At 55.6% G+C, this 19,611-nt stretch overlaps 3 protein-coding genes across 6 annotated transcripts in view; all 3 read right to left on the reverse strand.

Moving 5' to 3' along the window:
* CABIN1 (calcineurin binding protein 1) overlaps positions 1-1,485 on the reverse strand; it is a 135,551-nt gene extending 134,066 nt beyond the window's left edge. For 3 of the 4 annotated variants that reach the window (XM_062182042.1, XM_062182041.1, XM_062182039.1), the window contains exon 1: positions 1,415-1,485. The gene's annotated coding sequence lies outside the window, so the exon portion shown is untranslated. Of the gene's footprint in view, positions 1-1,107; positions 1,320-1,414 lie in introns of those variants that run through there. The other variant, XM_062182040.1, reaches the window with a different exon arrangement.
* A 2,425-nt stretch (positions 1,486-3,910) lies between these two features.
* Positions 3,911-9,613, reverse strand: LOC133752115 (D-dopachrome decarboxylase-like). The gene is made up of 3 exons (XM_062182417.1): positions 9,449-9,613; positions 8,982-9,157; positions 3,911-7,458 (listed from the first exon to the last, which is right to left on the reverse strand). The coding sequence occupies exons 1-3, from the start codon at positions 9,554-9,556 to the stop codon at positions 7,386-7,388; spliced, it is 357 nt and encodes a 118-aa protein (XP_062038401.1). The 5' UTR covers positions 9,557-9,613; the 3' UTR covers positions 3,911-7,385.
* An 8,129-nt stretch (positions 9,614-17,742) lies between these two features.
* On the reverse strand, positions 17,743-19,517 carry LOC133752101 (D-dopachrome decarboxylase-like). Its single transcript, XM_062182404.1, has 3 exons — positions 19,358-19,517; positions 18,931-19,106; positions 17,743-17,985 (listed from the first exon to the last, which is right to left on the reverse strand). The coding sequence occupies exons 1-3, from the start codon at positions 19,463-19,465 to the stop codon at positions 17,913-17,915; spliced, it is 357 nt and encodes a 118-aa protein (XP_062038388.1). The 5' UTR covers positions 19,466-19,517; the 3' UTR covers positions 17,743-17,912.
* Positions 19,518-19,611: the final 94 nt, after the last annotated feature.

Consider the following 19,611-nt stretch of genomic DNA (forward strand, 5'->3'; position numbering starts at 1 on the left):
CAGCTTTTGGAGTGCTTCAGATGATGGATTTTCAGATTCGGGAAGCTTTACCTAGAACCACTTCTTAGACTCCTAACCCAGCGGCTCCATCTCCTCGAACAACCATCAATGTCAACTCACAAGTCCCCAAACTTGTCAGAGTACGGTTTCCTTGGCCTAAGGGCACACGCTAAGGACCAGCACCCTGACCCAGACTGAGAAACGCTGGATTCCGCCTGCTCTGGCCTGGGGCCTGGCCTACAACACCCTGTCTGGGCCTGGGTCCCCCTATGCAAGCTAACCATTGCTTTCGTACGGCCCAGGAGCAAAGGATTTTTTTTTTTTTTTAAACATTCTTAAATGGTTGAACAACACGGGCGACATATGCAAAGTATATAAAAACTCAAATTTCAACGTCTGTAAATAAAATTCTGTTGGCACACAGCCACCCTCTTACAAGCTGTCTCCATCTGTAGCCACAACACCACCACTGGAACTGAACAGCGAACCGTCTCCAACATCTAAAGTACTATCATAAAAATTAATATATTTATTGTACAAAGTTCCTTCAAAAGATGGCATTAAAAGTTTATTTTGATGCAAAATATTTTTGAAATCCATGCAAAGGGTCTCCAAAAAATTCATGAAAACACCTATTATTAAAAAAACTATGCATGGATTTCAAAATTTTCGTACCCAAACAAACGTAACTTTTAACTCCATTTTCCACGAACTTTTGTTAGTCCTCCACTATTTACGACACATTATAAGAAAAAGCATGCAAATTCCTAAAGATCGTTCTAAGGATGGTCTATTTGCAACCACAGCAACGAATTACAGAGGGAACCCGAGCCGCGTGGAACTGACCTGCCCACACCCGCACCTGTCACAACCCAGATCCGGACGAGATCGGCGGCCCCCAAAGCACCTGTGCAGACACCCGGGGGTGTCAGGTGCGCCCTGTCCAGCCCAGGGCCCGCCTTCTCCCGGGAAGCAGTGCTGCACACTGGTCAAGACTCCGGTCCCGAGCCGGCCAGAGCCCCCGCGTGCCTCCGTCCCAGTCACTTTCACCAACCCCCGGCCTCCGTCCCCACCCCCGTGAGCCGCGCTCCCCGTACCAGCACTCACCGCGCAGGGCTGCGGTGAAGGTGAGCGAGAGGACGCCAGCGGCGGAACCAACTGTGGCTCCCGCCGCGGTCACTCTCGGGGCCGGAGCCGCCCCTCAGCACGGCCGGGACGAGGCCCGCGGGGCAGCCAGGACACCCGGCCTCGGTTTTCCCGGCTGCAGCCCCGGGGGCTGCCTGAGGCGCTCACAGCCTTCTCGCGGGGCTCGGTCTCGCGCTCGACCACCGCTCCGGCCCGCGCCCCTGGCTCAGTCCAGTCGCGCCCCTCCAAGCCCGGGAGACGCCCCCAACCCCACAGCACCGGAACTCACCGGGCGTCTCCACGGTAACAGCCATCCACTCGGACCCCCGCGCCGGCCGGCGGCGCGCCTGACAACAAGACGCGCTCCCATTGGCTGCGGTGCCTGTCCGTCTGACCAATCAGCGCGCTCCTACGCACGGCTCGACCGTGCGGCAGACTAGTTGGGTTTTGTGGGTGGTGCCCCTCCAAGCAGCCCCGCACGCGTCTGGGAAACCCAGGCGGTCGCAGGTTGGTTCCGGACCGTTGCGGGCAGCCGTGGGCTCGCCGTCCGGCCCCGGGCTCTACCCACCGGCATCAGCTGGCGATTCCGGTGCTGAGCTAGGTGCTCTCACCACGCGATGGCAACTTGGAGCACCCTTAGAGGAGCTGAAGGGCCTCTGACAGGGGCCTGGAGCCAGAGCTTGAGGCCCTCCATGGATGATTTAAATAAGAATGAATGCAACAGCCGCCTTTTTTTTTTTTTTTTTAATTTTATTTCGGAACAGTTTTTAATTCACGAAACAAAAACTGTGAGGTAGTAATGCAGAGCTCCCAGACTCCCCCTCCCCATTTCCCCTATTATTAACATCGTATTAGTATCTGCATCACGATGAACCAAATCCAGCTTCCCCCATTTTTTTAATCCATACTCATTATCCCTTCCGCCTGTCCCAGCCTCTAATAATCAACATCCGGTGTTTATATATTTACATGTATATGTATATACACATAATTTTAGGTCCCACATATAAGGGAGAACACACACACACATATATATGTTACCGGAGAATGGCAGTGTTCTTGTCTTCGCACAAGAAAGAATTCAGGCGTGAGACAGTAGTGGAAAGTAAAGTAACAAAGTTTATTAGGGAAGGGACATCCGTAAGAACGGTTGGGCCCCTCTCCAGACAGGACCTGAGAGAAAGTGCCCAGTCACTCGGATGGCGGGGGTGGGGGTGGGGCAGCAAGGTTACATGGTGGAGTGGAGAGATTACTCCTGGGCAGGCGGGCGGGTGGCTCAGCAGAGAGGCAGAGGGCTGAGCTCGAAGTCCGGTTGAGGGTGGCGGGGTGGGGGGTGGGGGGGTGGCCGGTGTTTTAAGGACATGGGTCTTGCTTCCCCACCTCTGCTCCTCTTGGAACAAAGGGCTTTTGGGATGTAAATAGAAAACTTCTGAGTTTTCTCTCTGAAGTTACCAGACAGGGGGAAGTCTGGCTGGCGCCAGGCCCCATTAGAGGAGGGGCAGGGAGGGCGTCTGAAGTGCAGACACTGGGCTGCAACTGGAAGGTTATCAGGCAGAAGGGGCGGGGACTAGAACCCAGCGCCCACATGGGATGCAGACACTGCAGGCGGAGGATTAACCAAGTGAGCGTCGGGGCCGGCCCCTATTTATTTTTTAAAAATTTATTTATAGGCCGGCGCCGCCGCTCACTTGGCTAATCCTCCACCTGCGGTGCCCGCACCCTGGGTTCTAGTCCCGGTTGCTCTTCTTCCAGTCCAGCTCTCTGCTATGGCCCGGGAGGGCAGTGGAGGATGGCCCAAGTGCTTGGGCCCTGAACCCGCATGGGAGACCAGGAGAAGCACCTGGCTCCTGGCTTCAGATCGGCTGCCGGCCATAGCGGCCATTTGAGGGGTGAACCAACAGAAGGAAGACCTTTCTCTCTGTCTCTCTTTCTCACTGTCTAACTCTGCCTGTCAAAAAAAAAAAAAAAAAGATTTATTTATTTGAAAGTCAAGAGTTACACACAGAGAGGAGAGAGAGAGAGAGAGAGAGAGAGAGAGAGAGTCTTCCACCCAATGGTTCTCTCCCTAATTGGCCACAACGGAACTGTGCTGATCCAAAGCCAGGAGCTTCTTCCGGGTCTCCCATGTGGGTGCAGGGGCCCAAGGACTTGAGCCATCTTCTACTGCTTTCCCAGGCCATAGCAGAGAGCTGGATCAGAAGTGGAACAGCCAGGTCGTGAACTGGTGCCCATATGGGATTCCAGTACTGCAGGCCAAGTCATTAACCCACTGTGCCACAGCACCAGCCCCTGGATTGCATGTTTTATAGTTGAATAATAGTACTCCATCACATACATATATATATATATGTATATAATATACATATATAATATATATAATACACACACACTACATTTTCCTTTCCATTCATCTGATGAGAGACATCTTGAATGATTCCATATATTGGCCATTGTGAACAGTGCTATTAATAACTACTACCAGCCAGCTGCAGTGCTGGCATCCCATATGGGCGCTGGTTCAGGTCCCAGCTGCTCCACTTCTGAACCAGCTCTCTCTTATGGCCTGGGAAAGCAGTACAAGATGGCCCAAGTCCTTGGGTCCCTGTACCCATGTGAAAGACCAGGAGGAAGTCCCTGGCTCCTGGCTTCAGATCGGTGAAGCTCCAGCTGTTGTGGCCAATTGGGGAGTGAACCAGCAGATGGAAGATCTTTCTCTCTGCCTCTCTGTAACTCTGCCTTTCAAGTAAATATATTTTTTTAATAACTACTACTAATTCTTTAATACAATGAGATCATGTTTTTGAATATATACCCGGTGGTGGGATTGCTGGATCACATGGCAGTTCCAGTTCTAGTTTTTTGTTTTAATTTTAATTTCACCTTCATTCCTTTATTCATGGTAATTTTTGAGTTTTAAAATTTAACAATATTTTAAAGATTTATTTATTTACTTGAAAATCAGAATTACACACACAGAGAGAAGGAGAGGCAGAGAGAGAGAGAGAGAGAGGTCTTCCATCCCAATTGACCACAACGGCCGGAGCTGCACCAATCCAAAGCCAGGAACCAGGAGCTTGGGCCAAGGACTTGGGCCATCTTCTACTGCTTTCCCAGGCCATAGCAGACAGCTGGATCGGAAGTGGCGCAGCCGGGACTCAAACCAGCGTCCATATGGGATGCCGGCACTACATGCAGCAGCTTCACCGGCTACACCACAGCGCCCGCCCCTAAAATTTAACAATTTTTAAAATTTTGCCACATCTGCTAAATATGTAGACATTATGTTAGGTAGGAAGTCAGTTATGAGCTTATGTGTGTGTAACAGGCCTAAAGAGAAGACATCTATGTCCAGCATATGCATCTGCATCTCAAAGTCATCCCCATAATGTTTCAGGGGCAGCCTGCCCTGCCCCCTTCTGCCTGCCAATCTTCCACAATCTCCCAGGTGCAGCCTAGTATCTGCATCTCAAACACCCTGCTCCCTTCCTCTGGTCTGATAACATTTGCATCCATAAAGTCCTTTGTTTCAGACCTTCAAGAGAAGTTTTTCTATTTACATCCAAAAAGCCCTTTGTTCCAAGAGGAGCAGAGGTGGGGGAAGCAAGACCCATCTCCTTAAAAACCCCCAGCCTCAACTGGACTGCGCGCTCAGCTCTCTACATCTTTGCTGAGCCGCCCGCCTGGCGCTCACCCATGCAGCCCCGCTCTCCCCCAGTCTGAGCAACTGGGCACTCTCTCTCAGGTCCTATCTGGAGAGGTGCCCATCCGTTTTTACGGATGTCCCTACCCTAATAAACTTTGCTACTTTTACCTCCCACTACTCTCTGTCTCACGCCTGAATTCTTTCTTGCGCGAAGACAAGAACCCTGCAATTTCTCCGGTAACATTTTTATACATACACATATTATTTTTTAAAGATTTATTTATTTATTTTGAAAGAGAGAGAGGGAGAGAGAGAAAGAGAGCTTCCATCTGCTGGTTCACTCCCCAGGTGGTAGCAGTGGCCAGGTCTAGCTTAGGCTCAAGTCAGGAGCCAGGAGCTTCTTCCAGGTGTCCCACATGGGTTCAGGGGCCCAAACATTTGGGCCATCTTCTGCTGCTTTTCCCAGGCCATTTCTGATCCAGCTGGATCAGAAATGGAGCAGGCAGGACTCGAACCAGTGCCTATATGGGATGCTGGCAGCACAGGTGGCGGCTTTACCAGCTACGCCATAGCCCCTACATACTATTTTCTTTAAAGTCAATTAAATCATGGTATTGAGGTGAAGAGTTCAAAGAGGCAGTTCAGTGTGATAAAGCTTTAGTGATATATCAGGATGAATAAAAAAAAAATCACTGAGCCACCAACCTTCACTTTGAGATAACATGCAAGGTGGGGGGCGGGGGGGGGGGGGAGAAGGGGCTGGAGGTGAGCAGAAGCAAAACCAGATGGTTTCAAAAGTGCCCAGTTTAACAAGCAGCCCTGAATCCAGCCCCAGCCCTGGGTTTTATCTTGACAGATACACTGGCACAAAACATGTGAAGGGGCTGGAGGTGAGCAGAAGCAAAACCAGATGGTTTCAAAAGTGCCCAGTTTAACAAGCAGCCCTGAATCCAGCCCCAGCCCTGGGTTTTATCTTGACAGATACACTGGCACAAAACATGTGATAAAAGGTGGGACGGTGGTCAGAGCCGCGGGGAGGTGTGACTTGACAGTCAAAGGTGAGACATCCTACAGCCTGTGCAGGTGCAGGAGCCTGGGGCAGCAGCACGGTCCTTCCAGGACAATCAGCTCAGAGCTGCACGATGTGGGCGAGGTGGGGAGGAGCCAGCCCAGCCCGCAGAGGAAGCAGACGACCTGCGACAGCCAGAGGGGAGGGGCTGCTGCCTTATGACCCTGATGAGCCTCGGTCAGACTGAAGAATCCCATCCTTGGGCTCCATGACAATCCCTCTCTCCCATCCAACCCTCAAGCGTCGCCTGAGCCCTGCTCGGAAGAAGCAGGACACTCACGAAATAACTCGGCAGAAGGAATGTGTACAGAAATCACTGGAACAGGAAGCTAGGTGAAAAAACATAGCCAAGACATGGCTTGCTGAGGGTACCCTGCAGGGGTCCCGTACACACACAGGGCCCAGGCATATTCTGTTACAAACTAAGTCTTTTCTTGTTTTTTGACAGGCAGAGTAGACAGTGAGAGAGACAGAGAGAAAGATCTTCCATTTCTGTTGGTTCACCCTCCAATGGCTGCTGCGGCCAGCGCACTGCGCCGATCCCAAGGCAGGAGCCAGGTGCTTCTCCTGGTCTCCCATGCGGGTGCAGGGCCCAAGGACTTGGGCCATCCTCCACTGCCTTCCCGGGCCACAGCAGAGAGCTGGACTGGAAGAGGAGCAACCGGGACAGAATCCAGAGCCCCGACCGGGACTAGAACCCAGTGTGCCGGTGCCGCAGGCGGAGGATTAGCCTAGTGAGCCGCGGCGCCAGCACAAACTAAGTCTTAATGGGGTCTTTCTCTAGTGCACTGAAGACAAGGAATATCAAGTGTTTTCACAGGGCAGGCAACTGTGGTGCCCACCATACACCGGCACTCTGCAGGGGACATCTGGAAAGCTCTGGAAGCGGAGACCCCCTCTGTGTTCCTCCCCCATTCCACTCACCCACGCCCTGAAACAGGAAAGTGGGTATGGTGTTTAAAGGGCAGGGCCCCGTTCATTCACTGTCTGATGGCAGACATTGCATTTCCAGCCTAGGCGCTCCGAAGCATGGGTTTTGCAGGGGGCACAGCTCCTGAGAATTCTAGGCAAGCATCAAGAGAGAAGGTAGAAACCCAGGAATGCCCAGGGGAGGTCCCTGCAGCTCCAGCCTGCCCCATGCCCAGGCAGGGCACAGCAGTCCACGGAGAAGCAATGGCCCAGGCACCCCAGGCTGACGACAGGAGCCCCAGGAGGTCAGCAAAGTGCAGGAAGTCCCAGGCCAGGCCAGCTGCCTGCACCTCACCCCCCAGCCTGCACGTAGCCACGAACAGCGAAGCTTCCAGGCTGTGCCCTTCATGCCCAGATGTGAACACTGAAAACAAACAAGGACCCTGAAGAAAGAAAAACATCCCAGCTGCAGGCTCCACTGCCTGTGGAGGCCCAGGTGGTGCAGAAGTTTGAATGATGGAACTCTCCATTTATTTAGCATGAGGGTGGGTCACAGGGCTGCCTGCCTGAGGGGGTGATCCGACCTTGGAAATCTGGAACGGGCAGCTGACTCACACACGCCGGATCCCTGCGTGCCAGTCATAAGAATGTCATCACTGTCCCTTGCTTGCCAATTTGCCAGGGCTCCAGGGGGTAAAAGCGGATGAGTATCCTTCAAAAGAGAAAGGAAGAGAGATCAGCTCCCAGCCGGTGCCCTCCCGGGTGCTCCCACTGAAGCTCTCAGGCCAGCCTGCCTCAGCCCGCCTGCCTTCTTATTTCTATTTATTTATTTTTAAAGATTTATTTACTTATTTGAAAGGCAGAGTTGCAGAGAGACAGAGAGATCTTCCATCCACTGGTTCACTCCCCAATTGGCCACAACGGTCGGAGCTGCACCCATGTGAAGCCAGGGGCCAGGAGCTTCCTCTGGGTCTCCCACGTAGGTGCAAGGGCCCAAGGACTTGGGCCATCTTCTACTGCTAACCCAGGCCATAGCAGAGAGCTGGATCGGAAGAGGAGCAGCGGGGACTCAAACCAGCTCCCATATGGGATGCTGGTACTGCGGACCATGGCTTTACCCACTACGCCACAGCACCAGCCCCCCACCTGCCTTTTTAAAGACCTGTTCATCCCCAACATGACCTTCCCCTGGCCTCAACAGACAAATGGTTGAGGGCAGCAGCTATGCACGGCTCACCCAGGACAGAGACAGCACCATAGCCTGTGTGGTGGCCAGCTGTTAAGCTCTGTCTATGAGTCTGTGGGTTCAGGGAGCCATCAGGCCCCCTCCTAACTTCAGGCTCCTGGAGGGCCTGTGCCCTGCCACGGCAACTTGTGAATTCATTCTCAAAGTCTGGCTCGTGTCCAGGTACAGAGTTATTCCCAACTAGTATCTGTGGAATAAATGGGGGGCAGCTTTGTGGCGGAGCAGGTAAAGTTGCCACTCACAGACGGTGGTATCCCATTTAGGTGCTGGTTCAAATCCCGACTGCTCCAATTCTGATCCAGCTCCCTGCTAATGGCCTGCGAAAAGCAGCAGAAGATGGCCCAGGTCCTTGGGCCCCTGCTACCAATGTGGGAGACCTGGAAGAAGCTCTGGGCTCCTGGCTTCAGTCTAGCCCAGCCCCAGCTGTTGCAGCCATTTGCACTCTCTGTGAAATTGTCATAATGCAGATGTCACCTCATGAGGATGGCAGGGCGGGTCAGCAGGGCTGGGAACGGCCCTGGGGATCCAAAGAACCTATAGAGTTCCTGAAACATGATAGGCATTTGCATGGTAATTACAGTCGTTAGAATTATTCTCCCTCCCTAGCTTGCATCAGGTCTGAGCACCTCGTGGAAAAGTTGTCACACACAACTGGGACCGCTGCGGCACTCCCAGGATGCCTGTGGCAGCCACGGGTGTCTGCAGGGTCAGCAGCAGCCATAACTCAGTTCCCAGGTGGAATCCCAGAGGTCTAGAAGCCACTCCAGGAATTCATTCTCTCCTGTGGCTACGCCAGGCGGACCACCACCAGGGGGCGCCAAGAGTCCAGGGGCACCAAGTCCACGAGTGTCTTCTGTCTCTGGGGGCTGGACAGCAGTGTGCTTCTTCCCAAGCCCACTGAGGGTCCCCGAGTCGGGATCACTGCCTCCCCCGGCGCAGTCCACTGGGTGCCCTCACTCCCCCTCCCAAACACACACGGCCCTACGCACCTGTCCTGGCCCAGGGCCAGCTCCTTGGTGAGGAACTCGAAGAAGCGCGCGCTGTGGCCGCGGTTCTGCTCGGCGGTGCCCACCACGCCAATGGAGGAGACGCACAGCTGCGCGCAGGGCTCCGTGGAGCCGCCCAGCACCATGGTCAGGCCCGGCCGCACCGTCACGCTCACGCGCTGCGGGGGGACACCAGCGTTTCATCCGACGCCATGGCGGGCGCCGGCCAGCGCTGAGCTCCGAGAGGGGACAGGCCCTCGGGGTCGGGGCGCGGGGCACCTGCCGGGGCCTTGGAAATCACGGCGGGGTCCCGGCTGGGGAGGGCGACGGGGGCAATGGGGCGGGGGCAGGTGGCAGGGCGGAGCTTCGGGATCCGGAGATCCCTGGGGAGAAGGGCGGCGGTCGGTGTGGCCAGAGCGAGGACCCCTGATACCCCAGCCTCCCCCGCCCGCGGCCCCAGCCACACTCACGTCCTCGGGTTTGCTCAGAATGGCGGCGGTGGCCGCGCCCAGCCGCTTCTCCAGCCCCGCGGGCACGCGGTCGGCGGGCAGGTTCGTGTCCAGCTCTACGAACGGCATGTCCGGCGGGAGAGGACGCGTGCAGTCCTCCTCAGGCTCCTAGGGGTCCTGGACCAAGGGGCAGGGGCGGGGCTGTAACGCAACCGGGCTCCCCATTGGCTGCAGAGACTCAGCGCTGCGGGATTGGCTGCCGAGGCCACACGCCCCTCTCTCCGGGGGGACTGCCAAGTGGGTGGGCCCAGATATCAGGAAGTCGCGCTCGGGGCCGCTAGACTTCCCCGACAGGACCCCGCCCATCCTGCGCCTTCCCCTCGGGCCCGGGCTTTGTCCTGTCCGCACGTCAGGGGTGCTCTGGGCGCTGAGTTCCCAGCCCACGTTTAGATGGAGGTCTGAACGCCCCCAAAACACACACCCGTGGAGGCCTTCCCGGGTTCGACCCCAACAACCATCGCCATGGGGACCAAGACTGAGGTGTCGCCTTTTCAGAATGAGAGAACTTCTAGTTCTTTATGGAAATCTGCGTGCGCTTCTCTGGAGCGGCCGGGGGACCTGGTGACTCCTGCGGACCCGGGTGGGGGCTGCGTACGATCTTTGGAGTAACAGGATCTCCTGTCTCTATGAAGCTATGGTGACTCAAATCCCAGGTCCCACTGCAGTAGCCTGATCCAATCCTCTTTCCGGAGCTTCCGCCGTTAGACTCCATAACTGGACTAAGTTCCACCCTTAATCCATAAACCATTAATCCATTAACCTTCAGAGTTTAAACATCTGTATGAGCTTGGGGAGCCAAATCCTTTTCAGACTATGGTAGTTGCCTTCCTGTGATTCTCATCACTCTTGCAAAGTCTTTGAATGGTAAATGTCAAAAATTTGTTAAAAGATTATTTATTTATTTAAAAGGCAGAGTTAAAGAGAGAGAGAGAGAATCTTAACCTCTAGTGCACTCCCCAAATGGCTGCCATGGCCAGAGCTCAGCCGATCCAAAGCTAGGAGTCAGGAGCTTCTGGGTCTCCCACGTAGGTGCAAGGGCCCAAGAACTTGGGTCATCTTGCACTGCTTTCCAAGGCATATTAGCAAGGAGCTGGATTGGAAGTGGAGCACCTGGGACTTGAACTGGTGCCTATATGGGATGCCAGTACTGCAGGTGGCGGCTCTGCCAGCCACACCACAGTGTGAGCCCCAAATGTCAAATTAGAGTGAATGAGTGTGCATGTTCCATGTCTATCACACAGATAAAATTTAATATGTATGCCTGTTGGACAGGCATTGTAGTCCAGCAGGTTAAGGCACTGCTGTGGTTGCCCACATCCCACATCCTAACACCTGGGCTCTAATTCCAGTCTGCTTTGGACCCAGCGTCCATCCTAGGAGGCAGCAATGATGGCTCAGTATGTGGTGGGTTCCTACCACCCCCATCATAGACCTGGAGGGAGTTCCTGGCTCCAGAGTTCTCCCTGGCCCAGCCCTGCTGGTGCAGGCATCTGGGGAGTAACCCAGTGGATGAAGGATTCATCTCTTTGACTCTCACTCTTGCTTTCTCTCTGCCTTTGAAATAAATAAATAAACATCTAAAAATATGTGTGTATGTACAAATGAAAGGGACCTCCATGGGGAGCAAATGAGCCAAGACAATTTGTCATGACCCCGTCCTATTAGTACTTCCTTTATTACAGGATGCAGACATCAGAGCGTGGGTGGTAACAGCCCTGAAGATGGTCAAGTCTTGGGGCTGGCGCTGGGGTGTAGCCGGTGAAGCCACCGCCTGCAGTACCACCATCCCATGTGGGAGCTGGTTTGAGTTCCAGCTGCTCCACTTCCAATCCAGCTCTCTGCTATGTCCTGGGAAAGCAGCAGAAGATGGCCCAAGTCCTTGGGCCCCTGCACCCACATGGGAGACCTGGAAGAAGCTCCTGGCTCCTGGCTTCAGATCAGCGTAACTCCGGCTGTGCAGCCAGTTGGGGAGTGAACCAGCAGATGGAAGACAGCCCCCACTCCCGCCTCTCCTTCTCTGTGTAACTCTGACTTTCAAATAAATAAATAAATATTAAAAGAAAAAAAATAGGCCGGCGCCGTGGCTTAACAGGCTAATCCTCTGCCTTGCGGCGCCGGCACACCGGGTTCTAGTCCCGGTCGGGGCACCGATCCTGTCCCGGTTGCCCCTCTTCCAGGCCAGCTCTCTGCTGTGGCCAGGGAGTGCAGTGGAGGATGGCCCAAGTGCTTGGGCCCTGCACCCCATGGGAGACCAGGAGAAGCTCCTGGCTCCTGCCATTGGAACAGCGCGGTGCGGCGGCCATTGGAGGGTGAACCAACGGCAAAAAGGAAGACCTTTCTCTCTGTCTCCCTCTACTGTCCACTCTGCCTGTCCAAAAAAAAAAAAAAAAAAAAAAAAAGATGGCCAAGTCTGGGACTTGGAGTGGGGCATGGAGAAGGCCGTGGGCAGTGGGCGGGATGAAGAGTGGGTATCAGTCAGTACCACTGCTCACTGCACCTGCAAGGCCAGGAACTTCCCTCCCAGCACTGGGGTCCATGAACCAGACTCACACCGCACCTGCAGGAGGAAGGAGACAGACCCAGGGCGCCAAGGTCATTCCTGATTCAGACCCCACTTCACTGGGCCAACCCCTACCTGTGAGTCAACCTCAGCCCAGGAGGGATGGGGCCTGCTCCCTGCCAGGACTCAAGGAGGCACACATGGGTCAGGGACCCCAGAGGGGTCCCCAGAGCAGGCCTTGGGGGTGGAGAAGTTTTCCCCACCTGGCTGCCTGCTCAGTGTGAGAAACGCTTCACTGTGGACCTCAGCTTCTCCCTCACGGTAGGTTTGCTGGAAGCTTGGCCTTGGCCTTCAGAACTGCAGGAGCCTCCTGGGGAAAGTCCTCTTTGGTGCAGCCTCCATACCCTGGTGTCACACGGCCGGTTTGAACTGGCATTTGGAGACTCAGCAACTACGCAATATATTGAGAGGTCTGGTAACTTGGTGGGTACCTGGGTTGTATCTTGCCTCTTCTGCCCCCTAGGTGATGGGCGAGGTGCCCCATCCTGGGAGACACTGGAGAGATCTTCAGACCCATTGTGAAGATGCAAAGGCTGAGGCTCACAGTGCAACATGGGTCATACAGACTTGCACAGCCAGAAATAGCAGCACGAGCTGAGACACCTCAAACCCCGGGGGCGGCCACCTCCCCGCACCCCCACCCCCGTGTCACTCACATGCATCAGCTCTGTGATGGCCACCAAGTCAGCCACGGAGATTCGGGGACCAGCAAGGAAGGGCTGGTCCCGCAGGAACTTGTCCTCAAGCAGCTGCAGGCACCTGTCCAGCTCAGCCAACGTGGCCGCCAACGTCTCAGGGGGCACAGCTTGGCCCAGGAACACAGGGAACAGCAGCTGGTGGGCCGGCAGGTGCAGGGAGGGCCAGTGTCAGATCCCAGCCCACGCTGGGTCCCGCCCTCATTCTGTCCATCACATCTCTGAGTTTCTCCCTGGCCACCAGCAGCCCTTGTCTCCTACCCAGACAGGGACTACCCCCCCAACATACAGGGCACCAAGTGGGCTCCTTCTGCAATCCCATCCTGCCCGTCCTCCTCCTGCAGGAAGCCCTCCAAGGTTCCCCACTACCCTGACACAACCCCCACCCCCAAGGGCGTGAGCCGCTCTCTCCCCACTCCCACTGCACCCCAGACTTCTCTCTTATATCATTTCTCTTCATTTAAAAAAATTATTTTTACTGGAAAACAGAGTTACAGAGAGAAAGGGAGAGACAGAGAGAAAGCTCTTCCATTACTGGGTTTTACTCCCCACATGGCCCCAACAGCCAGGGCTGGGTCAAACCAAAGCCTGGAGCCTGAAACTCCAGCCGGATCTCCCATGTGGGTTGCAGACGCCCAAGCACTTGGGCCATCTTCTGCTGCATTTTATATATAGATAGATAGATAGATAGATAGATAGATAGATAGATAGATATATCTATATCTATCTATCTATCTATATATATATACACATTTGATTATTTTGAAAGCTCAGATTCTCTCATGTTTAGGGTTTTTTTTTTAAAGATTTATTTATTTGTTTGAAAGGCAGAGTTACACAGAGAGAAGTTTTCCATCTGCTGGTTCACTCCCTAAATGGCTGCAATGGTTGGAGCTGAGCTGATCCGAAGCCAGGAGCCAGGAACTTCTGGGTCTCCCACACGGGTTCAGGGGCCCAAGGACTTGGGACCTCTTCTATTGCTTTCCCAGGCCATAGCAGAGAGCTAGATTGGAAGTGGAGCAGCCGGGACCCGAACCGGCACCCATATGGGATGCTGGCACTTGCAGGCATTAGCAGTGAGTTGGATCAGGAGTGGAGTAGCCAGGTCTCCAGCCTGTACTCCTATGGGAAGCCAGGGTCACAGGCTGCATGCCACAGTGCTGGCCCCTCATGTTCTCTTTCTCTCTCTCTCTCTCTCTGTGTGTGTGTGTGTGTGTGAGACTGTCCAATGGGAATGTGTGTGTGAACCCCCAGGTGTAGACTCCCACCTGGCTGGGTGAGCTGCGTGTTCCTAATCAGCAGGAGCCAGGGTGAGGCTCAAGGCTCCGCATTCTGGCAACTCCCTGGGCTAACAGTGCCTCTGGTCCCTGGACCACACCTTGAGTGACAAAGGTCTCCCCCTGCCCTGCTCAGGTCTTCCCCGTTCCATCCTCTAATGCACTCGGCTCCTGCTGCACCACATTGTGGGGGCTCCGCTCTGAGCCCCCAGAGACTCGAGGTTCACTCAGGTTTAAGGTTCGGATACCTACTGATGCCACAGAGCAGCGGTGCCCCACCGCACGAGGCGTGAGTGTGCCCAGTCGGCTTCCTCACGTATCCAGGGCACCTGCTGTGCTGGCCGCTACGTGAGTGCTCTGAAAACATGTGTTTCTGAACGCAGGAACTGTGGATAAATCAAGCACAGGCGCATACTGTGCTGCTGTGCACCTGCTTGCCCACCACTGAGCGTAAGCCTGAAGTCATGCATGCATTGCCTGCTTGAAACCCCCGCTGCCCTCCCTGGCCTGCTTTTCTCCCCTGTCTTTGCCTGCTGGGATTCCAAGGGCTTCTGAATGAAGGCCACTCATGTCTCACGTATTTTGACCATGACCTTTCCCTGTTTTTTGCTGGTCTTAAGTTTCAACTTTTACTTCATATACCAAATCTCACTGTTAAGTTAAATGGATGGGCTGGCGCTGCGGCTCAGTAGGCTAATCCTCCGCCTGCGGCGCCGGCACACGGGGTTCTAGTCCCGGTCGGGGCGCCAGATTCTGTCCTGCTTGCTCCTCTTCCAGGCCAGCTCTCTGCTGTGGCCCGGGAGTGCAGTGGAGGATGGCCCAAGTGCTTGGCCCTGCACCCCATGGGAGACCAGGAGAAGCACCTGGCTCCTGCCTTCGGATCAGCGCGGTGCGCCGGCCGCAGCGCACCAGCCGCGGCAGCCACTGGAGGGTGAACCAATGGAAAAGGAAGACCTTTGTCTCTCTCTCTCTCTCTCTCACTGTCCACTCTGCCTGTCAAAAAAAAAAAAAAGTTAAATGGATGAGACTCCTCTTTGTTGGGTTCCGCTGTGCTTGGGCTTAGAAAGTCCTTCCATACCAGACGTTGATGGAAGCGTCTCCCCATTCCTTCCTGCTGGGACGTTTTAGACGTAGCAGCACCTCTGCATCTGGGAGTCGGTGTGCAGCAAAGTCAGGACTTGGTGCAGGGTTGCTGTCGTTTTTGTTTTTGTCTCTCTCAAAGCGCAGTATTTCCAGGCAGCCTGGAGTATGCGGACGGGCCCGGGGCTAGCCGTTGGGAGCTCAGGGTCAAAGACCCACTGGAGGAATCACTCCTTGCCTGCGTGCCTTGGTTTCCCCTCTCACACCATGTTGGTTTCCCACAATGCTTGGGCTGGGTGGGCTCTGGAGTTTCAGGATTTATTGTTCTAGGTCTCAGATCTGAGTAGAACTCTTTCTTTAAAGATTTATTTTATTTATTTTATAGACAGAGATACAGAGAGAGGTAGAGCCAGAGAAAGAGAGAGAGAGAGAGAGAGAGAGAGAGAGAGAGAGGTCTTCCATTCCGCTGGTTCACTCCCCAAATGACCGCAATGGCCAGAGCTGAGCTGATCCAAAGCCAGGAGCCTGGAGCTTCCTCCAGGTCTCCCACGTGGGTGCAGGGGCCCAAGGACTTGGGCCATCTTGTATTGCTTTCCCAGGCCATAGCAGAGAACTGGATCAGAAGAGGAGCAGCCAGGACTAGAACCGGCGCCCATATGAGATGCCAGTGCTGCAGGCTGGGGCTTTAACCCACTGCACCATAACACCGGCCTCTAGAACTCTTTATATTTTAATTTACTTATTTAGGAGGGAGGGGAGAGAGAGAGGGAGAGAGCGAGTGAGAGCACTCCCATCTTGGCTCACTCCTCAAGTATCCGCAATGGCTGGGGTTGAGCCAGGGCAAAGCTGGAAGCCAGCTGCTGGTCCCACTCTCCCTGGGCTGGGAGGGACCCTTCCAGGCGACAGCTGGGTAGCACTTCTCACCCTGTCCCACTCCCCTCCAGCCACCTGAGCTCTCCCTTCCTCCCACAGTGATTCTTCCGCGACTTCCTCCCTTCCCTTCTCCCGCTTCGGGTCTGCTCTGCACAGCCTGAGCTCCAGAGATGATCAGACCTCCGGTACAGAGCTGGCCTATAAGGGAGACCCCCAGCACTCTGAGGTCTCTGCAGACCCCTGACCCCTACCTGCAGGCACCAGGCTTCTGGGGCCCCCGAGAGGGGCAGAGGAAGAGGCCGGTCAGCTGGTCACCGGATCACAGATCCTGACCCCATCAGAGCTTCATCAGTCCTGTGTCCACATGCTGGGAGCTGAACCAAGCAGCCTCCCACCCTGGCCTGGTGTTGGAGGAGATGCCCTGGAGCTGTGATGCACCCCTACACCAGGTCAGTTCCATCCGGGCTTCCTCTGAGCCATCATCCTAGCCCAGGTGTGAGGACTCTGGCTTCTGAGCAGGCTAGGTGATCTAGCCAAACCCCAGGACTCCAGCCCATGAAGCACGCTAGCAAAGGAAAACGTGCAGAGTGAGTTAGGGATGCAGAGGGAAGGAACTCCAAGGCCTGAGAGTGCTCAGCCGGCATCAGGTACGAACACAGCAGGTGTGGGCATATTCCACTGCAAAGCGATTATTAGCCACACAGAACGCAACATACAGACTGAAAATCGCAATTCGGTCTTTCCCTGGAGCACTGGGGGCAAGGATCCTCAAATGTTTCAGTGCCAGGCAGCGTGGGATGCTGTGGGGAATGCCAGGAAAGCTACTGAAATGGACACTTCTCTGAGGTCCCCATTCTGCCCAGCTGTGCGCCGACATAGGCAAGCAGAGTACGTTTAGATGAGGGGCAGGGATAGGGCTGACATCATGGCAAAGCAGGTTAAGCAGACACTGTCATGCCAGCATCCTACATTGGAGGGCTGGTTCGAGCCCCAGCTGCTCCACTTCCAACCCAGCTCTCTGCTAATGTGCCTGGGAAAGCAGGGGAAGGCAGCCCCAAGTACTTGGGCCCCTGCCACCCATCTGAGAGTCCCAGATGGAGTTCCTGGCTCCTTGCCTCAGCCTGGTCCAGCCCAGGCTGTTGAGGCCATTTAGGGAGTGAACCAGTGGATAGAAAATCTCTTGCTCTCTCTGTCTCTCCTTCTCTCTCTTTCACTCACTCTTTCAAATAGATTTTTTTAAAAAATGAGGGGCAGGGACTGCATTCACTCACTCTCTGGTGGCAGACACAGCATTTGCAGCCTGGGTGCTCCGAAGCCTGGGATTTGCAAGGTGCACAGAAGGTGCAGAGAAGCCTCGCTAAGCATCAAGGGAGAAAGTGAAGTCCAGGGGAGGTCCCTGCAGCCCAGCCTGCCCCAGGCCCATGCAGGGCAGAGCAGTCCTCGGAGGAGCAATGGCCCAGGTCACCTCAGCTTGAGGACAGGAGCCTCAGGAGGTCAGCAGGGTCTGCAGGAAGCCCCAGGCCAGGCCAGCTGCCTGCACCTCACCCCCAGCCTGCACATGGCCGTGAAAGTGCAGCCACTAGGCTGAGCCCTCCACCCCAGATGTGAGCACTGCAACCATGGCAACCAGGTCCCCAGCTCAAGAGATGCTTCTCCTCCAAGCTCTGGGGAGTTCCTGCCACACACACACACACACACACACCCCAAGCACACTGTCCATGGTGGCCCAGGATGCTGGGGACGGGGACAGGGAGGTGCACAAGTCGTGTCTGAACCATGAGGCTCTCTCTTCGTTTATTTGTCAGGAGGGTGAGGTCACAGGCAGGGCTGCCTGGGTGGGGGGTGCTCTCAAAGCTGGCATCCCCAGACCCCCACCCCATCAGGGGGCAGCTCTGGAAAAGGCAGCCAGCTCACAGCTGTCCTGGATCTCTCCGTGCCAATCATAAGAATGTCATGACTGTCCCTTGTCTGCCAACTTGCCAAGGCTCCAGGGGGTAAAAGTGAATAGATATCCTTTAGGAGAGGGGGGGGGAATGTCATCAGCTCCATGGCTAGTACCTCATCATGCAAAATCCCTGGCAGGCCAGCCCCGCAATGCCACTCCTGGGGGGTTAGCATGTTACTGTCGGGGAGGGAAGTCGCTGGACCTTCCCCTCCCCCAACTCTGTTCACCCAAGAGAGGCTGTGAGCTGGGGATGGTTCATCTCCAGGTTTGCCTGGGGTCCCCCAGTGGTGCTGACCCCAGACCTAAGCGTTTTTTCAGCGTTCGGTGACCCTGTTCCTGAGTTTCTTCTGGGACCCCAGGACAGCCCCAGGATTTCTTCTGAGCTGCCTGGAAAAGTTTTAGAAAATCAGACTCTGGGGTGCCGGTTCGAGACCAGGCTGCTCCACTTCCCATCCAGCTCTCCGCTATGGCCTGGGAAAGCAGTGGAAGATGGCCCAGGTCCTTGGGCCCCTGCACCTGCATGGGAGACCAGGAAGAAGCTCCTGGCTCCTGGCTTCGGATCAGCGCAGCTCCGGCCATTGTGGCCAATTGGGAAGTGAACCAGTGGATAGAAGACCTCTCTCTCTCTCTGCCTCTCTCTCTCTCTCTCCTCCTCCTCCCCCCTCTCTGTAACACTGACTTTCAAATAAATAAATAAAATATTTAAAAAGAAAGAAAACCAGACTCTGGCTTCTTCAGGGCCATACCAGGTTGTCTTCCAGGTTCATACCTGGGAACACTGAGGTCTAGAAGCCACACTTTGAACAGGTGTCACGGGTACCACTGCAGAACCAATTCATTCATTCATTTACAGGACCACCAAGGAGCTGTCACTAGGGGCCTGGGAGCCTGATGTGTCTGTCCCTCGTGGGCAGGGTGAGGGATGTGGGGGCCCCGAGTCAGGATCACAGTCTCCCCTGTGCACTGTCCCAAAGCGATCCCACCCCATCCCCACTTCCCACGGCCCTACGCACCTGTCCTGGCCCAGGGCCAGCTCCTTGGTGAGGAACTCGAAGAAGCGCGCGCTGTGGCCGTGGTTCTGCTCGGCGGTGCCCACCACGCCAATGGAGGAGACGCACAGCTGCGCGCAGGGCTCCGTGGAGCCGCCCCGCACCATGGTCAGGCCCGGCCGCACCGTCACGCTCACGCGCTGCGGGGGGACACCAACGTATCACTGGGAAAGCCGAGGCGAGAGGGCCCGGGCAAGTCAGGGCCAGGTGCATGAGCCGGCGTCCTTTTAGGGTCACCTCGCGGTCACGGTTGGGGAAGGCGACCACGAGCAAACGCGGAAAGCGGGCAGGTGGGTCGGGGTCACTGTTGGAGTCCCGGTGTGGCCAGGGCCGGAAGCCTGGTCTCTCAGTCTCCCCTACGCCCGCCCTCCCCGCCCCCGGCCACACTCACGTCCTCGGGTTTGCTCAGAATGGCGGCAGTGGCCGCGCCCAGCCGCTTCTCCAGCCCCGCGGGCACGCGGTCGGCGGGCAGGTTCGTGTCCAGCTCTACGAACGGCATGTCCGGCGGGAGGGCGCCAGCAGTAGCCGCAGGGAAGGACCGCGGGTGCCCTCGGGCCGGACGTTCCCTTAGTTTGCAAGCTGGGCAGGAGGCGGGGCGCCACGGCCAGCGGGCTTCTCATTGGCTGGGGAGGGCCTCAGCGCTGC

Source organism: Lepus europaeus, chromosome 23 (genome assembly GCF_033115175.1).
Source record: "Lepus europaeus isolate LE1 chromosome 23, mLepTim1.pri, whole genome shotgun sequence".
Classification (NCBI taxonomy): Eukaryota; Metazoa; Chordata; class Mammalia; order Lagomorpha; family Leporidae; genus Lepus; species Lepus europaeus.

Bases quoted from the DNA above. Each gene is read 5' to 3' on its own strand.
- LOC133752101 (XM_062182404.1), bottom strand. From the start codon at position 19,465: ATGCCGTTCGTAGAGCTGGACACGAACCTGCCCGCCGACCGCGTGCCC. The intron at 19,107-19,357 runs GTGAGTGTGGCC...GTCCCCCCGCAG, and splicing joins TTCTGAGCAAACCCGAGGAC to CGCGTGAGCGTGACGGTGCG. The intron at 17,986-18,930 runs GTGCGTAGGGCC...CCTCTCCTAAAG, and splicing joins CTGGCCCTGGGCCAGGACAG to GATATCTATTCACTTTTACC.
- LOC133752115 (XM_062182417.1), bottom strand. From the start codon at position 9,556: ATGCCGTTCGTAGAGCTGGACACGAACCTGCCCGCCGACCGCGTGCCC. The intron at 9,158-9,448 runs GTGAGTGTGGCT...GTCCCCCCGCAG, and splicing joins TTCTGAGCAAACCCGAGGAC to CGCGTGAGCGTGACGGTGCG. The intron at 7,459-8,981 runs GTGCGTAGGGCC...TCTCTTTTGAAG, and splicing joins CTGGCCCTGGGCCAGGACAG to GATACTCATCCGCTTTTACC.